Below are 21790 nucleotides of genomic sequence, written 5' to 3'. Positions count from 1 at the left end.
ACACCACCATAAACTGGCTGTTTTCAGGCCGTTTGAATGAGCGAAATCTGTTCAGAATGATGTTAATGAACACTATAACACTGAAGGAGCGCAGACCTATTATTTAATAAAAATGTGTAAGAACAGCTAAACACAGCGCTGCACATCAAACGCGGACAAGTGGTGAAGCTGGCGTGTGCGTGAGCCCCAGAGCTGCCTGATTAACATTCTAACTGGTGAAAGAGAGAGAGAGAGAGAGAGATCCTCCGCGTGGGGTGTTCTGGTGTATGATATTCTAATCCATTCTGCAGCTTCCTCAGGGTTTTCTGTTGTTATTCTGCGGCTAGCGCAAGTGTTATACATAAGAGCCAACGCCACCTACCGTTAGGCGCCGCGTGCTGCAGCTGTTGTGCCGAATCTGACTCCCTGCAAAATCTGACTCCGCTTCAAGACCAGAATCGGCACAACACCGCCCTCTGTAAAACTGCTGGAGTGGAAACAGCGCTTATAAATGAATTAACAAACACAAAATGAAGGATATTCCATCAGTAATTTCAGGTCTTAAACTGGATGTTTAAACTGCACTGATACACTGTTACAATCTTTGACCTGAATCTGTTTACACTTGTTATTAAAATGTGTTCTCGTTGAGACCAAATGAGGACTGATTTTACTTTCACACATAAAAAGCACACGCTTGTATACATTATAACTGATTTACTTCATTTGAACAATGATTTTCTTATGAAAATAGTCCTGATCAGTGAGCCTGAGATTAGAAAAGTGTGTAATCTTGCATATGTAACTTTAGTTTTGGGAATATGGGTGGTGGGAGGGAAATAATGGGAACATACTTGGAATATTTTTTTTTTTTGTTTTGTTTTGCTATTAATGGAAAATGATTATAAGATGGAAATGCACAAAATGTGTAAATAAAAAAAGTTATGGTCCCCATAAGGGAGGTGGTGGTGAGACCAGTGGACAGTGGCCCAGAAAAAGTATAAAATATCTACAGTATACAGGCATATTCTTATATTATTGTTATCTTGTTTTCATTGGGAGGTGGGCCTAATGTACCTAACATCACCCCAAGTTCTTATCTTGTGGGTGTGTTTGATGCTACATGCATTGTCACCTCTGAACATGTATCAGAAAATATAAAAGCCAAAACAAATACTATATATGCATTTGCGTTTTGTTTTTTTTTTTCATTAAAGAGAAAACAGCAGAAACAGCAGTTCTGACCCTCTGTACTGAATTACGATTGAAATGCTGGTAGAAACAAAAGCTGAAGCACACAGCAGCCGAGGACCTCAGGCCACGTGTGTATTTAAAGTTGTAGTATTCAGTCCTTCAGAATGTGATGCTGTGTGTTATTGTATTATTATTTAGTTTTAATGTTCATATTCTGCCTTTCTTCTGCAGGTTATGTGAAACTGCCTCCTGAGAAGTTTGCTCAGAAGAAGCCTGGAGAAGGAGGTAAAGATCTGCCGACGGAGCCAAAGAAACTACAACTCAACTCAGCTGAGGAGCTGTACGCTGAAATCCGTGACAAGAACTTCAACGCTGTGGGAGCAGCTCTCAGCAAGAAGGCCAAGATCATCTCTGCTGCTTTTGAGGTTTGAGACGTAACCTTTCAGATTACCAATATATATTTTTGATTGTAAAATATAAGCATGCAATAAAACTAAACACACTTTTTTTGTGATAGAATTCATATGGTTTATAAAAACATGCACTGAAATACAATGTTTATATTATAATGTTTTACAAATAACATTTCAATAGAATTTGCTACTAGGGGTGGGCGATATGGCCCTAAAATAATATCACGATAATTCATAGTGTTTTCCTGATAATTATACTTTTGGCGATATGACAAATTACTGAATAAGAACAATTATTTCAAGAATACACAACTGCAACTAAATAAAAATTACATTTTATTATTGCATATGATATGATATATGGCACACCCCTAACTAAGATATTAAAAAAATACAAGAATTACAAATCAATGATCCAGAATGTCATGATACTAATAATACACTCCATATATCTACAAAGATCCAGGATTAAAGTAAAATATACTATAAAAATGATACTGTACAGATATAATATGTCTCTGATAATCTGATATATAATAGGAAATGAGAACAGTGTGATTTTTTTTTCTTTTGCTAAAAACAGTAAAAAATTAGAACCCTGATGTGATAATAAGGGGTGGGTGATATTGCACGATATATATTTGAGGTTCTAATATCGTTCAAGATATTCAGAACTGTTGGTGATATTATTGTGTACGATACGATGTGGTAGACCCCTATTTGCAACCACATTAAAAGAACAATAAGCAAGCTGAATAAAAAAAAGACAAGTCAGTTTGAGAGATCTGCATTACGGGCCGCAATTAACAATAAAATCTTTTCAAAACTGTGCTCAGATATTAATCACATAGCACTAAAGAGTAATGGTGTAAAGTGTTGTTTGAATTTGTTGGGTTTCATTCTGTCAGCTGTTATAAAATTAACACAAAAATTCATACAAGAATATGAGTCTGTTTTTCTTTTTTTCTAAGATTTCTCTATTCCAGACCTAAATTTTCTTTGAGATAAAATGTTAGCTGCGCTGTGATTGGCCACACTGAGACTTGGCCGAAACACAGTATGCAAAAGTTAAAAACATTTGAGCTTTATATGACTATATATATATATGCCAGTTTGCTGCACGTTTTTTATTCACATCTGTGCCTGCTGAAAATCTGTGTCTGCGCTGCACATCTGATTGAAAACTATTTGTTGGATAGCACAGCAGCACGTTTTCTGCTTACAGTGTGAAAGAAGCATTTGTTCCAAATTACCAATCAATAAGTAATGTGGAGAAAACATTTTGGGCCAGATGTGTGCTAAAATCACAACAGTGGTTTGAGTGATGTTTTGACATGTAGTTAAATAAATAGTTTAGGTTTACAGTTTGTTACAGCATTAGTCTAGGATATTCTAACCTTACTTTGATTAACTGCATTTGGGAAAGTGATGAATTATGTTTGTCTTTGCAGAAGAACAAATAAAATATATATTTTACTGCCAGCTTAGACCAGGTTTTTGTAGCGTACAAAGTTAAAAGATACATTTTGTCAAACAAACATATTTAGAAGTGCACCTTTATTGTTATTATTATTATTAGTAGTAGTAATAGTAGTAGTAGTAGTAATAGTATGTAGACAGTATGACATTATTGAAATGGAAGATGTGAACTCTCCTGTATCTTCTCAGAATAACCTTTATGTATCTCTCTTAGGAACGTCACAATGCGAAGACTGTTGGAGAGATTAAACAGTTCGTGTCTCAGCTGCCCCACATGCAGGCTGCTCGCAACTCTCTAGCCAATCACACCTCCATTGCTGAGCTCATCAAAGACATTACCAGTGAGTTCTGATCCTTCTCTTTTCCCCATGTTCTACACTGATTTATCATTAGGTTGTACAGTAATATGGAGCAAGTCTTGTTTCTATACTGTAGATAAAAAAGCTTCTGAGAATCCAGCACTGTGTTCAGTATGTGACTTTAAATCTCCCTGGTCTTCTCTTTCAGCCTCAGAAGACTTTTTTGAAAATTTGACAGTGGAGCAAGAATTTATGACTGGAGTGGACACAGACAAGGTATGTGTGGTCTTTATACACTGCCTGGCCAAAAGAATGTCACACACGCTAATATTTGGTTGGACCGCCATTAGCTTTAGTTCTGGTACTTAATTGGCTGTGGGATTGTTTCCACAAGCTTCTGCAATGCCACAACGTTTCTTATTATATTTTTTTATTATTACATTTTATCACACTTTTCTCCCCAATTTATCTATGCCAAAAATCCCACCCACTTAGCTGCACTCCCCCTATCACTAGTGATGCCCCAACACCAGGAGGGGGAAGATTAGCAAATGCCATCTCTGATACATGTGAAGGCAGACTCTGCCTCTTTTTGAACTGCTGCTGATTCAGCATTGCTGAGTAGCATCATAGTGCACCTGGAGGAAAGCACAGTGACTCAGTTCTGATACATCAGCTCATCAGCTCATCAGCACCATCTACCCACCCAGGGAGAGCAAGAGCATGTGCTCTCTCAGGACTCTAGCAGCTGATAGCAAGTAGCATGACCGGGATTCGAACCAGTGATCTCCTGAAAACATTTATTTCTGAGTTGCATAAATTTTGTGCAAAGTCTTCTCCATCACATCCCAAAGATTCTCAATGAGGTTAAGGTCTGGACTCTGTGGTGAACTCTCTCTCAATCCATGTGTGAAAATGATGACCTCATGCTCCCTGAACCCTGAACTCTTTCACAATTCCAGACCCATGAATCCTGACATTGTCATCTTGGAATATGCTCCGTGCCACCAGAGAAGAAAAAATCCATTGATGGAATAATCTGGTCTATATTCAGTATATTCAGGTAGTCAGCTGACCTCCTTCTTTCAGCACATACTGTTACTGAACCTAAACCTGCAGACCAACTGCAGCATCAACCCCAGATCATAGCCCCGCCCCACAAGCTCGTACAGTAGACACTAGGCACAATGCATCACATCTTCAAGCTGCCTCTCTTCTTACCCTGATGGTCCGTGACTCTGGAACAAATCTTTAACCCAGTTTTTATGCATCTTGGCATGTTCTTCTCCACCAGTCTTGCACACTGCTTTTGAATAACTTAATGCCTCTCCTGGTGCAAAAATTCAAGCAGTTCAGTTTGGTGGTTTGATAGCTTGTAATTATCCATCTTCCTCTTGATTATATTCCAGAGGTTTTTCATGTATAGTACTAAATGTCAAGATTACAAGTATTGTAACAGGCCTACCCAAAGTATAGGTTTTATATTCAGTTTGATTGATGGTTACAGTTAGTGTGTTTTTGGTTCTATTTTTGCAGGTTAACACATATATAGAAGACTCTATTGCACAGAAGGATCCTCTTATCAAGATCCTCCGGCTGGTCTGCATGCAGTCCGTCTGCAACAACGGCCTGAAACAGAAAGTACTCGATCACTACAAGAGAGAGATCCTGCAGGTGAAGCTATGATTTAGTTTTTTGGTTTGTATTGATCTTTTGCAGCTCTGAATTTACTGATTCACTACCTGTCTTTATAAACACATGCATGATTTCTGCTACTGCAGACGTATGGATATGAACACCTCCTGACCCTGAACAACCTGGAGAAGGTCGGCTTACTCAAACCGCAGCTCACCACCCGGAACAACTACCCCACGATCAGGAAAACCCTCAAGCTCTGGATGGAGGATGCAAATGAACAGGTTAGTAAATTTAATTATATCATACAATCTATTAAGATATTGATCAATACAGGGTATTGGTCTCAAGTCTCAAGTGCTAACAATGATATAAATCTGTAGCGAATTGAATTGGTTTGGCAGCAGTTCAGGGAATTTGTAAATCTATATTTTATTTTATTTATTTTTATTGTTTTTAACGGGATCCTTTCATGGAATATATAGAATAGAGACCCTTCAATAAATGGATGCATTAAAATAAACATTTGTGTCCAAAAGCTGGATATATATATCTTTTTTTTGTGGATTTTATTAGTTTATTTAATGGTAAAAAAATGTTACTTACTTACTTACTTACTTTCCAAAGAATAAAGCTGGTAAAAATTTTAAGTGTATAATATTGTTTTTTTGTATAGTTTTATATTTAATCTTCCAACAGCACAACATGTTTAGAGCTCCTATTCTAATCATAAATATACCTTAGCAGGGCTGATGAAATCACCTGTGAGTGAAGTTTATAAAGAGAAAGACAGACAGTCTTTTAGAAAATAACTCAAATAGCTACTTCGACTAGGGGTTCCATGACTAGTAGTTTTTACTAGTCTACTAGTTGTTTTTAAAAAGTAGTTAACTAGTCGTAATTTGCATAATTAATGCAAAAAAAACCTCAGGAGATCGCTAAACTCATTTATTTATTAATTTGACCAACGTTTAATGCTGATTTACAACACAAAAAATACGTCAAATACTACTTTAAACAGCTGAACAGGCTCCAAATTTTACCTCCATATTCAATGTTTCTTTGGCAAAGCTTTTTAAAAAGGACAATTATTACATTTGTGAAGTAATACAGCTGCACAGGATCTTACATCTGGTTTCTCACAGTGGATAGTTCAGCATGGAACATGAAGGAATGCACTAACATTTAGACATTTAGGAGATAAAAACCTTTCTACTTACTTTTAGCGTCATCACAGGAAGTGCTCACCTTGCATTCTTGGTTTCCATTTAGAAGAAGGATGTAGGCTGGATCGCTGTCGTGTGTTCCTGGCTGAGGAAAAAATCGGGCTACTGGTGCTGGAATAGCCAGATATACTATGGAAAGTTTGGCAAGACGAGGGAATCTGTTCTTGTTGCGCACCCACCACTGCAAAGGACTGCAGATGTATTTTTATTGAATTTTAGCCTTACATATTAATATTTACAGACGTATTTCCTTAGTATTGAGGTTTAGTTAGAACAGTGTTTTGAAGAGCTCCCGTCTTGCTGCTGCTTTATCCTTCTCCAACTAGTCGACAACTCCCTACGGTTGCGACTAGTGGAAGTGATAGTCGACTAGTTGACTAGTCTATGAAACCCCTAACTTCTACTAACGTCACTATTCCAGCCCTGTACAGCTCAAATCAGGGACTGGAGTTTGGGCCTCCGCCGCTGATAAAAGTTGTAAAAAAAAAAAAAACACTTAAAGAGGCAAAATTATTTCCATTGCCAATTATTACACTTCAAAAAACAGTAATGTTCTTGGCTGGTTTAATACATTCAGGGTAATGGAACAATTGTGTTTTTATATATTCACCTTTTTGTATTTTAACTGCTGTATTTACATATGCAGACAGTGTGGTAACTCTGCATGTTATCTCCTCCCACCAGAATCCCAACGACATCTCATACGTGTACAGTGGTTATGCTCCACTCAGCGTGAGGTTAACCCAGCTGCTGGCCCGGCCCGGCTGGCGGAGCATTGAGGAGGTGCTGAAAATGCTGCCGGGTCCACACTTTGAAGAGAGACAGCAGCTTCCAACCGGCCTCCATAAGAAACGTAAGAACACATATCAATTATTTATTCATTTATTTAATTCATTGAAATCTTAATTATCATCTTAAAACAAAAGTTTGCACTGTAGAACATTATTCTGCAACAGAAAATACCTCAGTATTAACAGTAACCTGTTAATATTAGCCCTTTACCTCAAATAAGATGTATAATTTTATATTTAAATAATTCTAAATTATAATCATTTGAAATTTCATTACTGGGCTAATATATACACAGTGTTCCAAATTATTATGCAAGTGATATTTATCTCCATTTTCTTCTAAATGGTCAATGCAAATGACAGTCTAATATTAAATCAAGTCATGACCCGTTAAGTATAAATCCAATTTTATTAAACACACCTCCCAATAATAACACTAATTTAAAAAAAACTCACTGTTCCAAATTATTATGCACAACAGAGTTTCAAAACATGTTTTAGCTTGTAAAGAACTGAAAATGATCATTTGTTGAATTTGCAGCATTAGGAGGATTTCACATTCACTGAAATCAAAAACATCCTAACAGGCCAAGTTACATGTTAATGTAGGAACCCTTCTTTTCTTTGATATGACCTTCACAAGTCTTGCATCCATTGAACTTAAAGAGTTTTTGAACAGTTTCTGCTTGAATTTTTTTGCATGATGTCAGAATAGAATCACCTCCCAGAGCTGCTGTTCTGATGTGAACTGCCTCCACCCTCACAGATCTGCAGCTTGATGATATTCTCTATAGGGTTCAGGAGGTCAGGGGAAGATGCAGCCACACCATGAGTTTCTCTCCTTTTATGCCCATAGTAGCCAATCACACAGAGGTATTCTCTGCAGCATGAGAAGGTGCGTTGTCCTGCATGAAGATGACTTTGCTCCAGAAGGCTCGGTTCTTCTTTTTGTATCATGGAAGAAAGTGATCAGTCAGAAACTCTGTATCATTTTCACACATTCAAAACCACCCCTTTCAACACTTGAGTACAAAAGCCTTCCTTTGAGCAAAAGCAGCAGCTGCAGGTAATTCTCAGAGTGCGAAGACAACTGTGAATTTGAGAGAAAAAGGGAGAGAAATTGAGCTTTAGAGTGAAATTTTGTTCAGTGCGACACGATTCCCTTTGTGCTCAAAAGAAATTTACACACAAAAAATGTTAAAACATGCTGGTTAATTTTTTCATCTGGTATTTTTGCGTCCCCTTCTTCTGACATTGATGTGACGCCATACTCTCAGATAAATTTATCTGCCAGAAACCTTCGTCATTTTGCCTTTATCTGCACAAACCTCTTGTCTGTGTTTTGGATCAGCCACAAATCCTTTCACAGTGCGATGATCACGCTTAGGTTTTTGTTTAATATCTAATGTTGTCATACCTTGTCCAAGGCACTGCACTATTTCATGCTTTTCAGCAGCAGAAAGGTCCTTTTCTTTCCCATATTGCTTGAAACCTGTGGCCTGCTTAACAATGTGGAACAGAGCTTTTTGATTTTTTCTTTTTTTTAAATGCTGTTATCATTGAGAGGTTTGTTCAATAAACTTGCATTTATACCTAAAGGGTCATGACAGAAATTATACTGACTGTCATTTATATTTACCATTTAGAGGATCTGAGAATATTATCACTTGCATATTAATTTGGAACATGGTGTAGTAATCACTGTATCACTAGTAAATGTACTGTATTTTACATTAATGTGTTGGAAGGAAACGAATTACTCTCTTACTTGTATATTACCATTAAACTAAACAGAAAAATATTAACTATCTGATGAATGAAGCAACATCATGGTACAATAACAGCAGAAATGGCTTTTAAAAACACTGTTTTCAGTGTGGATGACCTTTTTTTGCAATGTGGCAATGCATATTCCCTGTATTTTTGAACTGAGAATTGAAAATCGATGATATGAAAACGGTACAGACTGCAGCTAATCTCTCCTCCTCCAGCTGTATGTCTGTAGTTTTTACTCTCTTCACTCGTAAGCAGTAGAGTAAAGCTGTTTGTATACAGTCTCATGACGGGGGCTGAAATGTGCATTATATTTACAGCGTTAATAAATAAAGCAGGTTTGTAGCTGACAGCAGCTCAGTGTTGTGTGTGTTGTCAGAGCGCTGTGTGCTCAGTCTGAGAACAGATACGTGTGTGTGTGTGTGAGCTGGAGATAAGAGAAGTCTTTGTGTTTGATCCTGCGAGTAAATGGGGGGTGGGGGGGTCAACAACAGGTGTTTTGCTGGACTTCTGATACTGGAGTAAAATGTGGGTGAGCGAGGTTTGTAAATTAGGGTTGCCAAGTAGGTTTAGTATCAGGGATGTGCCGTACCGTATCAGACATAATAATATCATCATTTTTGAACCTATTAAACCATATAATAAGTGGCATTTTGTCCTGAGAGCAGGGTATTTTTTGTGTTATTGTTTGTTTGCAGTTTATATGCATGCACAAAAGGTTCTGCACTTTACTATTGTGTTAGTTTTTTTGTTATATTACATTATTGTTACATTATTACTAATATTGTACAAAATAGACAAAAGGATAGAGTGGTATTTGTTGTTTCAACATAGTGCTGGGTGGTAAATCGGTTTATCCGCTATACCTGTTTTAATTTCCCCTTCCGTTATGTATTTTTCATTTGTTTGAGACGCTGGAGAGCGCTGCATAGAATACTGGTGCACCTAGCTAGTAAACGCTGGCAAGTTAAAACGTTCAACTTCCTCTGTCCTACCTGAAGAAACATTATCATATGAGAACAGCACTTTATCTGAGGAGCTCCTGCTGCTGTTTCTTACTGTATGAGTGTTTTTATTTAAGTAAAATAGAAAAGCAACAGCAAATGACCAAGGCTTTTGCTAGTATTTACTCAAAGAAAAAGAAGAATGTAATTACGCAATCGATCCACAGCTCAGAAAAAAAAATTCCTCTTGTCCCCCAGACGAGCCTAGAATCAGTCCTGTGTACAGACTCAATCACCATAGGAGGTGAAAAAAAAGCTTCAAGAGCAGTAACTATAGTCCTTTAAAATGTATTAATACTGTAGCTTGAAGGATAACATTAATGCACACTGAACTGAATGTATTTCTTAACCTTGGAGAACCAAGGGAACTGTGATAAACTGATAAACAGCTGCTTATATACTTTAATGCATCTAATAGCTTCAATAATAACGTATTGTAAATTTATATCAAACTGTGTCTGACTTGTTCAATACAGCTTTTAAGAAATATCTCTATTCTATATCTCTTTGAATACTTAAACATTGAGTATTTTATGTCTGTTTATAGTGTTTATGGAACTATTTAAAATATTTAGTTTTGTAAAGGAAGTTGTGTTAAAGTTGTTGCTGTATTTCCTTTTAAGGTCTATTATTTATATTCTTCAGCTGTTTTCAGTCAGATTTCTTTATATATTATATAATTTTGTGGGACAAGTAAATGAATAGTAATTAAAGCCTTAATTTAAAGTCTTAATGTTTTTAGTCATACAAAAAAACAATAAATAATAATAAAAATAATAATACTGTGATGTACTATAAAACCATCCGAATCTTTAAAAATACTGTGATATACATTTTTGGTCATACAGCCCAGCTTTAGTTTCAACAATATTTAAATCACAAAAACCCTGAAATATCGTAATGGTATAGTAACCTAGTAAGCTAATTATTGTATATAAAAAATGCATCAAATATACTGCATTAATAATTAATTTAAACAAATAAATTCTTTCCTCAGAAGCTCTCCTGCACCTGCAGCATTTGGTCGATTTAAAACGGTCAATAATTTCCGCTGTACTTAGAAAAGAACAGAACCTATTGACTCGAAGCAAACCTTATTATAGAAGCCAGTGGGTGGTTGTATCACTGCTTGTTCTTGTAGTTTAGGTAAATGGAAATATGCTGAAATTAATGCCTGTGGTTGTGGACTGTAGGTTATTTAGATTAGGATGAATAAAACTGGAGTAATTTGTGTGGGAAGAAATGCACTGTATGATCAGAGTTAAGCCTCTGTTTTAGGAGAGAGTGGTTCAGTGTTAATAGGCATGTCTGGGTTATTAATATTCTCTCATTGCCCGGACTTGTCCTGATCTGCCGACAGAAAGTGATAATTGAATGAAGAAACCGTGTGTGAGGTTTAACCATTGCAAATATTAAGCTTAAAACTTCACAGTAAATATTAGACCGCATTCAAAAAAGAATCCTAATGATTAGTGTGTTTTTTTTTGTTTGTTTTTTTTTTATTCTCTGTATTATTAAATCACAATATTATTGTGTCCTTGTGTATAGCATAGTGGTTTAGTGGTTAGCACAGCTCTAGGGTCTTGGGTACAAGTCTCTATCTGATTGGAGTTTCAATGTTCTCTCTGTGTCTGTGTGGGTTTCCTCTGGGGACTCCGGTTTCCTCCCACAGTCCAAAAACATGAAGATCAGTTAAATTGGTTACTCTAAATTGCCCAGAAAAATGTAATACTCTAAATTGATCTGGTATGTATGTGTAAAGTGTGTGATAGGTATGTAAGTCTGTGTGTGTGTAAATGTATGAATGACTGTGCCCAGTTAAGTATTGGCACTCTGTTCTGGGTAAATGCTGTAGTGCTGGATGATGCAGTATTCCAAGTGGACGGTCGTTTCCGGTTGAGAGTACGCTGTGCGCTATTGGCTGCTACTTCTCACCGGTGTGTGAACAAGTGTTGATGTGTAATGTGCTTGTGTGTAAAACGTGTAAATTGTAAAGCGTCCTCGGGTTTCTAAAAAGGTGCTATATAAGTTGAACTTCATTCATTCGTTTATAGTTTGATTTAGCTCTTAATCCTGACTATAAGCACTATATGTTTCATAAATATTCTCTTTTCTCCACTCTGTAGGTCAGCAGGGTGAAAACAGGACCACGCTAGTCTTCTTCCTCGGTGGCGTGACCTACGCAGAAATCGCCGCTCTTCGTTTTCTGTCTCAGATGGAGGACGGAGGGACGGAATACGTCATTGCCACCACTAAACTCCTCAACGGCACCAGCTGGATCAAATCTCTGATGGACCGCCCAGAAGCTCAAATACTTTAAATCATCTGTTACTGTCACTACAGCGACTGCCTTCTGTTAGTGATGGGTAACATGTGACTGTCTATCTGCAAATACTGTGGCTCGGCTTTTGCTTTCTGTATATATTCTTTTTTCATGTGTTTTGTTGTTGCCCCTCGTCCCTCCCCCTTTTTTCTGTGGTAAGTTGGTCACCAACAATTCCCAGTGTGGCCTTTCTTGAAAGCTTTTTAAAACCCATTAAATATAAAAAAAGCCACTTCAAATCCCCACAGGCAAGTTGCCAGTGTTGTATATATCCTACATTCTGTTAAGAAAGGAATATTATTACAGAGGTGTGATCACCTCAGCTATTCCACTCCAGCTCTTCTGCTAACGAGGAAAAGAAGAACGTACAGAACTGGAGTGAGAATGAGAGTGGTATTATTTATCAGGTGGTTGTGAGGTTTAGTCACTTGAACTTCCTGTAAGTTTGTGTCTGCATTAAAATGACTTGTTGTACAGAATAACTACACACTTTGCTGATCTGTTATGATGACTAGCCTTAATAATAAAAAACTAACAAATCCTGATAAAAAGAGTTTGATATGTTTTTTTACCATCTGCTTGTAACTACACTCCTTGTTCAAGTTTTCCAGCTCCACGGATCATATAGGATTTTGTAGTTCTATAATCACAGACTGTATCCTCCTTTCACCCTGTTCCTCAATGGCGTTATGTGGGTGGTGGCTCATTATTCTCAGCACTGCAGTGATTAGCACTGATTAGCATGGTGGTAGTGTATGAGTTGTTAGTGTGTGTTGTGTTGCTGGTACAGTCAGTGGATCAGATACAGCAGTGCTGCTGGAGTTTTTAAACATAGGTTTTTAAATGTAGGTTTAATTTTTTTTCTCCTTTAATAATAAAACATTTATTTAAAAACTGCATTTTGTGTTTTCTCATGTTGCCTTTGACTAATATTTAAATAGGTTTGATGATATGAAACATTTAAAGGTCACCTTCCGTCGTTTTTTCTTTCATTTTAAAATGTCTAGTTGTGGTCTCTAGTATGAATGAATGACATGTGAGCTGTTTTTGTAAAAAAAAAAAGTGCTCAGGTGTCTCTGTATAGCTCTTTTTTAATGGACTGTTTTAGGGGTGTGTCCAAAATGACCGGATTCCAGCTTTGCTCATGAATATTCATACATGCAAACAGAATGCAAATATCTCTCCTCTGATTGGCTAGGAGCACTGCGACGCCCCTCCACCGCTCTGCCGCTCACTGCCTCCCACCTCCTAACTGATGAGCGGTGATGTTGCGTCGCTTCAGCTCCGCCTCTGGGAGTTTCTCGAGCCAAGGTGGGCTGGTCTGTGAGTTTCTGCCTACGTAGGCAGAAAGATAATTCAAAATTCACCCGTTTTTCGGAGGGGGGGAGGGGGGATTTCTTTGCTTAGCTCCTGCAGACAATGGGGGCTGCAAAACAGTTTAATGTGCAGGTGTACACATTCAACTCGGAGAGACCTACTGTATTCCACAAAAAACAAGAAAAATCGGATTTTCGCGGAAGGTGACCTTTAAGAGTGAACAACATGCAAAAAAAAAAGATCATGATGGGGCAAACACTTTTTCACACCAGTGTGTTTACACTGATAGTTGTGATGGTCTGGAAGAGAGGCGTGTTCAGTTACATTTTTGCTGTGTTTCTATCTCTATCACCACTGTCTGTAAAAAGCCTAGGCAACAGACACAAGCCAGAGGTTTATTGCTATCTTGGCAATGCTCCCGCTTGTTACACACATGAGGATGTGCAGCAGGACAAAAACCCAACTTTTACATCAACAATAAAAAGAACACACAATAAAAAAAATGTTTTCCCGTAAATAACCTGCTCACGCATCTTCACAGTGTGAATACTGTTCACCGTTTCCTCTGCTGAGAAGTGCAGAAGCACAGCGCCTTTAAAATAACAATCTGCCAAAATCAGAGATCACCTGACTTACCCGTGATTAATGGATTGAAGCAGTACATGCCTTTTGCATGTTTTGAGCTGCACAAAATGTACTTGTTACAATTGCAGACACGATGCACACCCTTAATCAAACTGTATGCTCCATGGTTGATGACTCGGCTATAGATCACTAAAATAAGGCCCCATAACACTTGTAAATGTCCCCTCTTTAGTTTCCATTTATCCACACCTAACTTGCATGTCAAATTTGGAAACTACATATAGCAATGTGCAATTAATTCCAATATTGAATTTATTGTCTGCTGCATTTGTAGACCTTTGGGAGATAAATTTTAGGACTTATTAACTCCTTTATTTTTAGATAAATAAGGCCTTAAATAGATATGATCTGCAGATACCCTGGATTATTAAATAGCTCCCCCACAAACACTTTTATATAAGATTGTTCCACACTTTAGCGTGGACTCATTGAGAGGGTGCCTTGATAATAAAAGCATCCTTTTGTGTTAAAAAGAAAGCCTAATTATGACACATTAAGAATGAATTGGGACAGTTTTATCTATGTCAGACCAAAACTGACGGTACAATAAGCAAATAAAATATAGTGTCTCTTTATGTGTAATATATACTCTTGTAATAACTGCAGGTCTGAAAAGGGCAGCGAGCAGAAGGGGAGCGTTAAGCAAAACGTCAGCGCTCTTCTCCCTACAGTGGCAATTAGTCCTATAACAGGCCTCCCGATCAGCCGATAATGGGCCTCTGTCTGGAGCTCTGGCCTGGAATGGAGGATGATTTGACAGCAGTGGACGATGATTGAATTAAGGGGCCATTTGCCATCTCTTCCGGACCAGGCTTACTGTGCTAGAGTTGGAGACTGATCTCAGCACTGATCGATGGCTGAGCCGTGCTTCAGCTCCAGCAGTACAGTGCAGGAAGCAGTGGTGTATAGGAAAGAACTGGTGGAGAAGCTTTTATAAAACATGAGGTCCACACTGCTAATAGACTAACAGGTCCTGTAATCAGAAACAGAGTTTGTACAGGAGAAAATAGTGTCTTATTTGTCTTGGTCTTGTGTGCAACAAACTTCTATTGTTGCAGTTTAATTACTGAGCAACAATATTACTAAGGCATTAGCAGCTATCCGGCCCTGCCCAGAATAACTCCCGTGCATTTAGCATTGCATTGTTAGCATTGCTCCAGAGTTGGTAGTGTTGTGACAGGGCCAGCCACCATGATGCTGTGGTATTAGCTAACATCGCTATTTCAATATTAGTATTGCAACCATGCCTGCTGCCAGTCGTAGACTGTTTTACTTTCTACAGAAAATCTCTAAATGTTAAAATGTTGTGTAGAATAGGGGCTCCGAGTGGTCCACTGGGCTAAGCTGTTACTGATCAGGAGATCGCTGGTTCGAATCCTGTTCATGTATCTTGCTGTCAGCTGCCAAAGCCCTAAGAGAGCACAATTGGCCTTGCTTTCTCTGGGTGCGTACAGTAGATGGCACTCTTTCCCCACATCACTCCAAAGGGTGATGTTGATCAGCAGGAGGCATCTGTGAGCTGATGTATCGGAACCGAGATGCTGCGCTTTCTTCCAAGTGCGCTGTGATGTTGCTCGGCAATGCTGCATCAGCAACAGTTTGAAAAAAGGCGATGGCTGACTTCACATGTATCAGAGGAGGCATGTGATAGTCTTTATCCTTCTAGGTGTTGGAACATCTTTAGTAATAGGGGGAGTCCTAATTAGTGGGTTGGGTAGTTGGCTCTGAAATTGGAAAGAAAAAGGGGAAAAAATAGCAATAAAACACAGTCTGGGAAACTGCCCCATGCAGTCTACAGCTTAAAGGGGCACTAAACCCCCTGATTGCCCCTGAGTTTTTGCTGACTCCACCCTAAGCTTAAATTGGGAGGGGCACTGGGTGAGGTATGGGTTTAGAGGCAGGGCAGGAGGGAGAGGTGATTGGGCTGAGCTGCAGCAGCAGCAGTGTGTCTCTGATAGCGGTGAGTATAAAACTCTACTGTAGTCATCACAATCATCTTGCAATAGGACAAGCTGGATGGCAAAGATATTTTTGCATGAAAGCTGTCATTAAAAATGATTGATTTCGAAACTCTTCCTGAGTTAAAACTTTAGTATTGTTGTTTCTAAATGAAAATAAACTTGTTTTTTTTTTTGCATTATTTGAGGTCTGAAAGCTCTGCATCTTTTTTGTTATTTTGACCATTTCTCATTTTCTTCAAATAAATGTTCCATTTTTATTTGGAATTTGGGAGAAATGTTGTCTGTAGTTTATAAAATAAATCAACAATGTTCATTTTACGCAAACATAAACCTATAAATAGTAAAATCAGAGAAACTGATCATTTTGCAGTGGTCTCTTAATTTTTTCCAGATCTGTATAAATAAATATATTTCTATTTATACATTTACATATGTTTTTTCTAGTTTTTGCCAATGGATTTTTGCAGTGTAAGAACTGTGTTTTTTTCTGCAAAGCTGGGGCTGTGTCCCAATTGCGTACAATACTCTTAACACTAAAAGATATAACCTAATATTAAAATGTTAAGTTTAGTGAGCAAAATATTAATGCATTAACCTATTTTGTACTACAGTAAATGATGAATGGAATTATGATGATATTTTTAAGCACGTAACCCAACATGTACAGCACTCAAACAAGAAAATCTTACCAGCCTGCTACTGTTATTAAACACAAACACAAGTGAAATAGTTTAAAATGAAAGAATTTCTCTGTGCATGAATGAAACAATGGTCGGTGCTTAAAAAAATGTGTAAAGTAGTATAGTGGTATCAATCCATTTGCATCCAAAAATTCTGATTGATATCAACAATATTATGTGATTAATCGTAAATAATCAAACCTTTTTAAAAACAATCAAATAAATTAATATGAGAGTAATGCTGTCAATCATTTAAAAAACGAATTGTATGAATAATTTCCCTCTATTTTATATTGTATATTCTCTGAGACTAAAGTGTGATATTCCTGGCAAACAGATTAGAGCTTATTATGGTTTATTCTATAATCTCAGTGTAGTTTTTATGTGTTTTAAATTAGAATCTTCGAATGTGCTGAGTAAACATTTAATGCAGAGCTTTAGCTTTAAACACAGGAAACCTGAAGTCTGAAGCTTTAATGGAGGAAATTAACCCCTCCTCTGTTTTCCAGCTTTAACACTGTTTAACAGAAAAACACGATCAATCTACGTAGCAGAGCAAACATGCCAAATTAACAAGAGCAGCGCCGTGTGCATGTTCGTGAGGGTGTGTGAGGGTGTGTGAGTGTGTGTGTCAGAGACAGAGAGAGAGAGAAAGAATTAGAAAGGGATGGAGGTGTGAGAGTTATGAGATTTAATCCATATTTTAGTGTAAATTAAAAGAAATCTACCTGTCTGAGCTCGACAGTGGTGCCGTTGAGTTTAAATCACTAAATAAATCTGCAATATGCACCAGGCTCCTTAAACAAAGTTAATTATAGGAGGGTGCTGGGGATAAACTTGGTAAAATGATTAATTTGTGTTAAAGTGTTCAGGTTAAATGTTAGGTCTTTATTCATTAAGATTGGCAGCAGTAGTGTATACATCTCTACTTCTAGGTTATTTAACCTGTGATTTTTTTGTGTTTTTTTCTCCATAACTGATTGTATAAAGTGATCAGTGTGAGAGTGTGTGTGTGTGTGTGTTGAACAGCTTGGGGAGGATGTGCTGAGACTGGCCTGTGGAGCAGGTGCTGGATGCTGTGTTTGGGCCATTAGAGGGACCCAAGGGTTTCTGCCTCTTGTAATCAATTTAATTGCCTTCTTTTGGCCACTCCTATAAGCGTGAGCAGCGAACAGAGCCTTTCTTCACCCACCTTCATCAGAGGAAGCTCTCAGAATCAGTCTGAGGAAGCACAGCAGCACTTCATCCCTGCCTGGGATCATCTGAAAAGAACTGAGGCGATTCCACGTGAGTAAACATCTCCATCTTTTTATCTGTAGAGAGTAAAGAGAGCATGCTCCACTCTGGAGAAACATGCAGTATTCAATTCAATTTTATTTCTATAGCACTTTTTACAGTAATCGCATGAATCGTGCGATTCATGGTTTTATAAATGTGTTTAGTGCCTAAAACTTCCCACAGTACTGCATGTGTCTGAACAACTGACTGACTAACTGACTGACTGACTTCTTAGCAGAGTTCTGTTTTAAACTTTAAGAACTTTTGTTCACAGTGAAGTCTATTCTGATCCAGGGAATTATATTTAAATAAATTTGCTGCACTTTAAAATCAAGCAAATAAAAAATCCCAGAATTGATTCACATGTTGATTTTTTTTATTTCTAAAATTTAAAGTTTTAAATCTTTCAGAAAAATTGCCATGAGCAGTATACAGCATAATTAGCCTAATCTAGTGTTTTCAACTCAACCTTAATCTGAAATATCTGTAGCTTTTAGTTGATTAGCACAGACATTCATTTTGATTCACTCCCTGCTGCTTTTCACAGAAAGAACAGAAACCCCATCAGCTAGGTACACATCTTTAATAGAAACCAATCCTCAGGTCCTGGGATCTGTTTGAGTTTCCTGTTCTACAAGAAAATTCTTATTGTACAACATAATCCTAATAGACATGACCTCATTACGTCATTATGTTTTTATTATTAAGGAGAGAGTCAGCATGCTCACTTTGGTTAAAACAGTGTTTTAATTAGCCTTTATTTTCTTTAATTTATTAAAAATATATTAGAATTTTAATATTGGATCATCTTAATGACTCTTTAAAGGGGTGTAATTGCATTATCATGCTATTATATTATATATAGCATATTATATTATATACCCTATATCAGTGGCATTATACAATATTACAATAAATGTAATATTGTTTATCTTTTATTTCTGGGACAAAATATCATCCAAACAAAAACTGTTATGACATTCCTACCCATAGAGATGATTTTTCTTTAATTGACAGATCAATAATTCCTGCAGTTTTCAGCCACTTAAATGACGTAGTATTTAAATTATTTAGGTACTTCCTTAGCTATCAAAAATGAAGTCCACTATGCAGCTCTGACATGTTGAAGTATACGCTGTAATACATGTAATAAATTGTAAAAGGATAAAAAACAACTTGCAAGCAAACAAACAATGAAACAAACATTTATGTCAACAGATCTCTGTTAGTATTTATTAAGTATTTATGCCCAAAACTTTTATTTTGGATTAAGTGATGATTTTAATGCGTGATAACGTGATAACACATGCTTTTATAGTTTAACTGTGTACCATAAAATGTGTTTTAAAACTACACCACAAACGCTTTCCAATGGTAAAGGTGCTTATTTATTACCTTATTACCTATTTATTATATAGCGTGTAGCCTGTAGTAAAATCTGGACGGTCAGTGTAGAGTTCATCTTTTGAATTATCTGACCATTTAAGCCCAGAATTGGGTGTAAAACTTAATTTTTTTGTTTATTTAGTATAGTAAAGAAAAAATAGTTTTTATCTATTTTTCCAGTGTTCTAGTCAGAATATCAGAATGTTAGGAAAATAAAAACCTGAAGCTCTACTTGATTTTTTCTTTCTTTTTTTTTTTTATCTTGTAAGAAAAGTAGGTTGGATTATACCATCAGCTTTTTGTTACCAGATACTAATAAATTTTGTTTGTTAGAACCAGAAATAAAGTAGAAAATTAGAAAAAGGAAACAATTATGTACATAATAATAATACAAATTAAATCAAACTTCTTCACTATACTTAATAATTACATTTTAAACCGAATTTTCTGTTTTTAAATTTGGCCCCAAACAATCAAACATTTGTCATGTTTATCAGCTATTTTTTTGCTATTTGAGTGTAAAACTATACAATAAAAATAGAAAAGTGTATATAAAACTAAATTTTATATATGTATGTATATATATATATATATAATAAATGTGTCCATCATTTTTATTTTCTTGTTTTTCATTTCTGCCCTCACGTTCTATATTTTAAGTAAAATGAAAAAATATAATTTACTTGATTTTCTTTTTTTTACATTTTGTAACAAAAGTAAGTTGGATAAGATTTTCCATCAAGTTACAAAATGCAATTTTTTTTTACTTTTAGCCTCAATCAGTCTGAAAATGTAACTGATAAACATCACGCTGACCTAGGACAGTGTGTATAGTGTGAATGAAGCTTAGAAAAGAATTAACTAGAGTACGGACACTCTGCAGCTCTGATACATAATTCTATACTGTAATGTTTCATTTTTTAAATACTCAAACCAGCATTTGTGTCAGCAGGTCTCAGGACAGCTTCTCCTGGAGGAATCCTGAAAGCTGGAGGAGAACTGGAAGATGGAGGTGCTTTTTGAAAGGGAACCTCTGATGCTTCGCTTTCTCCGGACTTTCAGAGAACTGCTGAGATTTGTTCTGTTCACGTACACAGTGTTATTCGGTGCCTTGATCCTGGCTGGATGGACTACATACTTTATTGTTGCTAAATAAACAACTGGCCCTCTTCCAAATGACTGCCTTCATTACCTCTCATTTCATCTCCATTAATGTACCCATGTAATTCCAGAGGACTTTGTGTTCATTTCTGTTTAACTTTTCAAATATAACTGATTTGCATATTATATATTACGCTATTAATGCAAGTGGGTGTGTAGTGTTCTTGTGCCAGCAAATAATTAATTCTATATAGCACATTTTAAAGCACCAGTCTGTAAGAATATTTCTTCTGAATTATAAGCAGTATTATTCCTGAGTTTGGAGGGGACAAAATATTCTAATGAATAGCATCGTTTTCTGGCATGACTATAGCTGCAATGTCTGATATATTCATTCTAAAACGCAGTGGTCTGGTAGGTTTGTTGGATGTATTAATTGCTTTCTTTAAGAAATGAACAAAATAATACATTTATACAGGCATTTATTTACATTAACCTGCATTAATAGTACTCTTCCACATGCTCTGTGCAATTATACATTCTCACCAGAGAGGTCTCTACTTCCCCAAAACCTACAGACTGTCCCTTTAAGCCCAAATTTACTCCCAGTGAAGTCCTGGTGATGAACTGAAGGTATAGCTGTCATATCCACTTTTTCATTGTTTTGGTATTTATTTAAAAACTATGACTTTAATATTGGAAAATCAACAGATGACACACATTGGTTAAAGGTCACTGATCTATAATTTTTATCATTGCAAGATGTCTACAATATCTTGGGAGTCACTTATCTCACTTTAAACACAAAGTGCAGTTTTTAAATGAAGTTTTTATTATCAAGGAAGAAAATAAAATCTACACAGCCTGTGTGAAAAAGTATTTGCCCCTAAACCTAATAACTAATTGGGCCACCCTGAGCAGCAACAACTGTAATTTGTGATAACTTTCAGTGAGTCTTTTACAGCCCTGTGGAGGAATTCTGGTTTACTCTTCTTTACACACTTGTTGTAATTCCAGCAGCATGGGAGGTTTTTCCTAGCATGGAGGGGGTTTTCATACCACAGCAATATGATTCAGGTCAGGACTTTGACTAGGCCACTCCAAAGTCTTTACCGCGTTTTTCTTTAGCCATTTAGAGGAGGACTTGCTGGTGTGTTTTGGATCATCAGCCTGAGGTCACAAACAGAGGGCCAGACATTGTCCTTTAAGATGTTTTTGGTAAACAGCAGAATTCCTGGTTCCATCTATTACAGCAAGTTATCCAGGTCCTGAATCAGCAAAACAGCCCCAGACCATCACACTACCA

At 36.8% G+C, this 21790-nt stretch overlaps 1 protein-coding gene and 1 long non-coding RNA gene across 2 annotated transcripts in view; both read left to right on the top strand.

Moving 5' to 3' along the window:
* Positions 1-12667, top strand: part of vps33a (VPS33A core subunit of CORVET and HOPS complexes) — a 34551-nt gene extending 21884 nt beyond the window's left edge. The window contains exons 7-13 of the mRNA XM_007238267.4: positions 1405-1598; positions 3280-3406; positions 3573-3640; positions 4901-5038; positions 5146-5283; positions 6910-7078; positions 11920-12667. Of these exons, the coding sequence (XP_007238329.1) occupies positions 1405-1598; positions 3280-3406; positions 3573-3640; positions 4901-5038; positions 5146-5283; positions 6910-7078; positions 11920-12113 (1028 nt within the window). The 3' untranslated portion in view covers positions 12114-12667. The remainder of the gene's footprint in view (positions 1-1404; positions 1599-3279; positions 3407-3572; positions 3641-4900; positions 5039-5145; positions 5284-6909; positions 7079-11919) is intronic.
* A 5053-nt stretch (positions 12668-17720) lies between these two features.
* Positions 17721-20691, top strand: LOC111191583 (uncharacterized). The gene is made up of 2 exons (XR_002649556.2): positions 17721-18006; positions 20336-20691. It is a non-coding gene; the product is annotated as an uncharacterized LOC111191583 (long non-coding RNA).
* Positions 20692-21790: the final 1099 nt, after the last annotated feature.

Source organism: Astyanax mexicanus, chromosome 22, assembly GCF_023375975.1.
Source record: "Astyanax mexicanus isolate ESR-SI-001 chromosome 22, AstMex3_surface, whole genome shotgun sequence".
NCBI lineage: Eukaryota > Metazoa > Chordata > Actinopteri > Characiformes > Acestrorhamphidae > Astyanax > Astyanax mexicanus.
Note: the sequence above shows the minus strand (reverse complement) of the source record. Positions and strands in the feature narration are given on the sequence as shown.